Here is a 6000-nt window from a genome sequence, read left to right as displayed (position 1 = left end):
ATACTAGAGGGTGAGCGAACTAAGCCTGCAATAGGGGGCATGCATTCTGCATAAAACATCTTTTTGTATTTATTAAATTGCGGTACTGATAAGAAATGTTTTAGATTTTCGGTTTTTGCTGGAGTCTATCACTTTCTTGTTGGCTGGTATACCCAAACCGTGCAAAAGAACATTGAATTCAAATTTCAGCCACTTCTTTGTAGCTAAAATTTTAAAGCATGATTTCTAATTGAGGTGGTTGCTTTTGTTAGCAATAGGGAGGAAGGCTCAAGACCTGGAGGTCCGACTTCTTGCAGCCTTGCTGGATGGGATTCTGAGCAGTCAGAACAACTCTTTGCAAGATTACCCCCTGCTACAGTGCTTTTTATTGAAAGTCCAACATTCCTGACTGTAGAGAAAGGAATATATATATATATATATATATATATATATATATATATATATATATATATATATATATATATAATACACAAAAGCCATGAATATCCTGTAAATTATATCCTTATAAACGGTGAGTTCTGATGTCATCAGTTATAAACGGTGAGTTCTGATGTCATTTCTGTCACATGACTCATTGAAATTTGTGTATTATAATAAATAAAGTACCCCCAGTTGTAAAATATGAGGATATTAGAAGTTACCTCGGAGTTCCATGACCTGTATAAAAACACTCGGCCTTCGGCCTCGTGTTTTTATATGGTCATGAAACTCCTCGGTAACTTATAATATCCCTATATTTTACAAAAGGGGGTACTTTATTCACTATATATATATCTATATACTGGCTCAGATTTATTATACATGATTCTGTTGGTCCATAAACGAATATCTTTCTGCCTAAATGTGAGGGATGAATTATATTTTGCTATGGGATCAATGTATTCTAAATTATTAAACGGGCTGTTCACATACCAAACACTTATTTCAGTTGTTTTCCCAATTGTTCACCATAAACAAAGACTTTTTTCAATTGCTCTCCATCTTTTATTTTTTACCCTTTTCCCCAAAATTTAAGTTTCATGTTCGTGTTTCAGTCTGGCAGATTGAAATACTGCCAGAAATAATTACTTTTTCCAAACATTTTCTATTTGTGACCGTTTTTCTAATTTTGAAGTATAAAGTTTCATTATTCACCTTCTAAAGCAGCTCTGGGAGGTGGGGGGTCGCTGACTCTTTAAGGGTGGTGGCACACGCTACTACTTGGGGAGATTAGTCGCCCAGTGACAAATCGCCTCTTCTTCAAGCAAATAATCGCCCCAAAATGCCTTCCCACAGGCTAGAATGTAAATTGCCGGTGAGATGGCACTCAGAACGCTTTGTTTCCCAAAGTCGGCCAAAGTTGCCTTGAGAGGAGACTTCCGGCGACTTCAGAAAGCAAAAGCGAACTGAGGGCCCAACGATCGGATCAGAATGGATCCGATACGGGCGGTCGGATAGCGGGATCGCAATTAGGGTTGCCACCTTTTCTAAAGAATTTTACCGACTGGTGGGGGGGCGGAACAAAAAGGGGCGGTCCGTGATGTAAAAGGGGTCAGAGTCAAGCACAGTGGTGCAAAAGGGGGCAGAGCAACACGCACGACGGACAGAAACCTGAAAAAAAAGGTAAGTACTGAGCGAATTGGGGGCAGGCCAAGGGATTTTTCTTAAGGGTATTACAAATTACTGGCAACTACATTGTAATACCGGCCCCCGGCCTTGGCAGGAGTTTTACCAGCTAGGCAATAACCACAATAACCATCAATAAGCTGCCAACTCGGTCTGTCTGCAGCTTTTATCGGCCAGTGTATGGGGACCTTTACAATTCTTAACTGAAGGCTTCAGATCTCTTTGTAAATCTGCTAGGAGCACAGTTTTGTCTGGATTTCTTTTCTATAGGATTCCTTGGGAGATATTCCTTTAGCCTGTTACAATTCATTACTTTCTGTGTAAAGTATCGACATAAACTCCCTGACCTCCCCCTCTCCACCCCCCTCCTTTATCTGAATTGCAAAAACACCCCCTTCCCCAGCCCAGGACTATCCAGCTGTAAATAAGCCAAAGCATGAGCCCTTATGGTGGTTGTGCTTGTAGTCGCCATGCTGCTGCTGCTGCTGCTGAGCACTCATTGGAGAGGAGGGAGGAGCCGAGTAGTGTGGGCTGTAGTGAGGCGCAGTCACAGGAGGGGGCGCTGTTTGGTCAGTGAAGGAATGTGCAACTAGTCGGGCAGAGCTGTCAGTGGCGACACAGAGGTGAGGAGCCCAGGCTGGGATTACTGAGAGCCGGGAGTACGGAAAGCATTTGGGAGGCACAGGGAGCCGGTTCCGGGAGGATCAGTGAATGTTTTAGGATATACATGTGTACAGGGCTTTGTGCCCCCTCTCTCCTGTGAAATGCCCCGTTCGCTTTCACTCCTCCTACTGCTCCTGAAACTCGTGGCCATGACACCCTCCCGGAGCCCTCCGAGTTGCCACGAAGTGCGAACGGCTTTCCAGCTGCAGCAGGTCGGAAGGGGACGCCTGGTACCCGAAGTACCTGTGGAGGGTGAGTAAAGGCAACTCCCTCATCCCATTGCTGCTCTACTCCACCTGCTGCCCTCACTCACTCACTCACTAGCGGCTCACACCCTGCCAATGCCTGTGGGGATGGAGGGGGATCCTGGGAGCTGTAGTTTGTCAACATCTGGACAATTCCACCATAAGGGTATGGGATAAGGTTACTCTACAAATTACCCACATCCCTATAATTCTCTGTATGGAGAGATCTTGTCCATAGGAGGGGTGTAGCTCAAAAGCAGATTTCCCCTTTAAATGATGGTTTATTGGTATGAATATATAGAAAATATACTATATGTGTATAATATAAATATGTACAGGGGTTATCTATTAAAGCCCGAATGCAAAAAACTCGAAAATTTTTAATTTACATTTTTAGAGATTTAAAGAACCAGTAACAGCAAAAATTTTCTAAAAAAAAAAAAAATCGTTAGTATGCTACGAAAAAAAAGACGCCAACACATATTAAAGGTTAAAATCGCTAAGTCTTTATTAAGAAATAACTTACCGAAACTCTGTTTGCGCTCCTCGTCAGAAACATCGACAGGGCGACGCTCGATTCCTCCTCCCGGGCTATCTCCTATAAAGAAGGCAGGGAGGAGAAATGGAGCGCCGCACGATGGATCGCCTTTTCTGAAGAGGAGCTCAAGCGGAGTTTCAGTAAGGCTTTAAAGAATTTTTTAAAAAACATTTTTGCTGTTACTGGTCCTTTAATATACCCCATGGTCAGAATTTGCATCGGCATACCGAGGTCATACATAAGTCAATGGGAGAGGTCCCTATCCTATATGGAAGTTTCTGTAGTCTGCGCTGGAATTAGCCCAAAAATCAGACTATTTCGGACTTTTTGAGCAAAAATCCAAAAAATGCGGGCTTTTGGGGTAAAAGCCTGAAAAAATTCAGGAAAAACCTCTGAAAAAATCATAAATTCAGATTAAATCGTGATATTTTTTTTTTATAGTAGATAAGTTCCAATAGTGGATACTAGTTTGGTCTGACCTTTTTTTTAATTAAAATAGTCAGAAAAATTCAGGTTCTGATAAATAGGAGCCATGTGTGGGTGCCAGGGAGGAGTTCAGAAAGGAAAGAGCAGCAAAGGTGGCACCCCAACATGACAGGGAGTAAGAATTTCTCTAGCTGTCAGTGGGTGCTGGGAGTTGCAACAGCTGCTGGAGGTCTGCAAGCTGGACTTCCCTGATGGATATATTGAAAGCAATACTGCTAACTAATATGGGTCTCATTTGCAAGCTATGGGCTCCGTCCTAGGGGCAAAAATGAGAAATAATTTGTGCAATGCCACTGTTGTGTTTTTTATTGGTACTGTATCACCTAGTGCCATGGGTAAGTGTGAAGGCTAGACATGACTGAGTCTCCCCAAACCAACACAAATACATTTCTTATAGGGGTTGTTCACCTTCTGGACACACTTTTTTTCAGTTCAGTTTTCAGATTCTTCACCATAAACAAAGAGTTTTATTCAGTTGCTTTCCTTCTTTTATTTTTTACGGTTTTCCCAAAATTGTAGTTTAAGTTTTAATGTCTCTGGGGTTTACGTCTAGGAGCTCAGTGATCCAAGAGCATCTGAACTGATATAATTTGCTACATTTAGTTGCTACAAATAATTGATACATTTCTCAGCAGCCTCTGTGGAATATCAGCAACTATTGTATCAAATCTAACAGCTGCCTGTAATGAAACTCAGGGATTCTGCTCCGCAGGGACAAAGTTAACAAATGTATCAACTAAGGGGCACATTTACCTAGGGTCGAATATCGAGGGTTAATTAACCCTCGATATTCGACCGTCAAAGTAAAATCGAAGTCGAAGGATTTACCACTATTCCTACGATCAAAGGAATAATCGTTTGATCGAACGATTAAATCCTTCGATCAGGAAATTGTTAGGAAGCCTATGGGGACCTTCCCCATAGGCTAACATTGGCCTCGGTAGGTTTTAGGTGGCGAACTAGGGGGTCGAAGAAATTTTTAAAGAGACAGTACTTTGACTATCGAATGGTCGAATAGTCGAACGATTTTTAGTTCGAATCGTTTGATTCAAAGTCGAAGGTCGTAGTCGAAGTAGCCCATTGATGGTCGAAGTAGCCATATTCGACCATTCAAACTAAGTAAATGGGCCCCTATATGTATCAGTTTAGAACAGTTAAAGAGTCGGCAATCCCCCCCCCCCCCCCCCCCTTCCCAGAGCTGCTTTAGAAGGTGAAAAATGAAAGTTTACACTTCAATATTAGAAAAACAGTCACAGATAATAGAAAGTAATTGGAAAAAGTCTTTATTACTGGCAGGGCCGCCATTAGAAATCACGGGGCCCCGTACAACAAAATTTTTGGGGCCCCCTGGGCCCCGCCCACACTGACGACCAAGCTCCGCCCCATATCCCGCCCACATCGCAGTTAAAAGACCACACAGACATCAGCGCTAAAAAAGTAACCCCCCCCCCACACAAGTTGTAAAAAGCTATTGATGGTCAGGGCCCCCTTATAAAAAAAATTGGGGGCCCCAAAAAAAAAAAATTAAATTTTTTTTTTTTAAAAAAACATTGGTGGCAGGGGCCCCCTGTTAAAAAAAACTTGGGGCCCCAACAAAAAAAATGTAAAAAAACTAAAAAATAAACAAACATTGGTGGCAGGGGCCCCCTTCTAAGTTAAAAACAAATTGGGGCCCCAAAAAAAAATTTGAAAAAAATTAATTTTTTTTTGAAAAAAAAAAAAAAACATTGGCGGCAGGGGCCCCCTTATAAGTTAAAAACAAATTGGGGCCCCAAAAATTTTTTTTAAAAATTAATTTTTTTTTGAAAAAAAAAAAAAACATTGGCGGCAGGGGCCCCCTTATAAGTTAAAAACAAATTGGGGCCCCAAAAAAAAAATTTGGAGAAAAAAAAATTTTTTTGAAAAAAAAAAAAATGGTGGCAGGGGCCCCCTTACAAGTTAAAAACAAATTGGGGCCCCAAAAAAAATTTAAAAAAAAAATAATTTTTTTTGAAAAAAAAAAAAAACTGGTGGCAGGGGCCCCCTTACAAGTTAAAAAAATTTGGGGCCACCAAAAAGAAAATTAATTTTTTTTTTCAAAAAAAAACCCAAAAAAAAACAATGGTGGCAAGGGGCCCCTTACGAGTTAAAAAAAAATTGGGGCCCCAAAAACAAAAGTTTTAAAAAAAGATTGGTGGCAGGGGCCTATAGAATATTAAAATAATACATTGGTGGCCAGGGGATTAAAAAAAAAAAAACACAAACTGGTGTTCAGTAGAATTGAACTCATGGCTTCAGTACTTCAACTTCGCCTCCTTTCGTGACTTCGGGTCTTTTCACCGCTTCAGGACTTCGGCTTCGGCTGTTTTCGTGACTTCGGGTCTTTGCGCTGCTTCAGGACTTCGGCTTCGGCTGTTTTCGTGACTTCGGGTCTTTTCGGCGCTTCGTGACTTCGGGACTTCGGCTTTTTCCGTGACTTCGGGT

The 6000-nt window shown here is 41.5% G+C and overlaps 1 protein-coding gene across 2 annotated transcripts in view; it reads left to right on the top strand.

Annotated features, from left to right (window-relative positions):
* Nucleotides 1-2096: 2096 nt before the first annotated feature.
* gpc5.S (glypican 5 S homeolog) overlaps nucleotides 2097-6000 on the top strand; it is an 87277-nt gene continuing 83373 nt past the window's right edge. For both annotated transcript variants that reach the window (XM_018265855.2, XM_018265854.2), the window contains exon 1: nucleotides 2097-2520. In XM_018265855.2, coding sequence (XP_018121344.1) covers nucleotides 2370-2520 — 151 coding nt within the window. In that variant the 5' untranslated portion in view covers nucleotides 2097-2369. The remainder of the gene's footprint in view (nucleotides 2521-6000) is intronic.

This window comes from Xenopus laevis, chromosome 5S, assembly GCF_017654675.1.
Source record: "Xenopus laevis strain J_2021 chromosome 5S, Xenopus_laevis_v10.1, whole genome shotgun sequence".
Classification (NCBI taxonomy): Eukaryota; Metazoa; Chordata; class Amphibia; order Anura; family Pipidae; genus Xenopus; species Xenopus laevis.
This window is presented reverse-complemented; position numbering and strand designations above follow the sequence as displayed.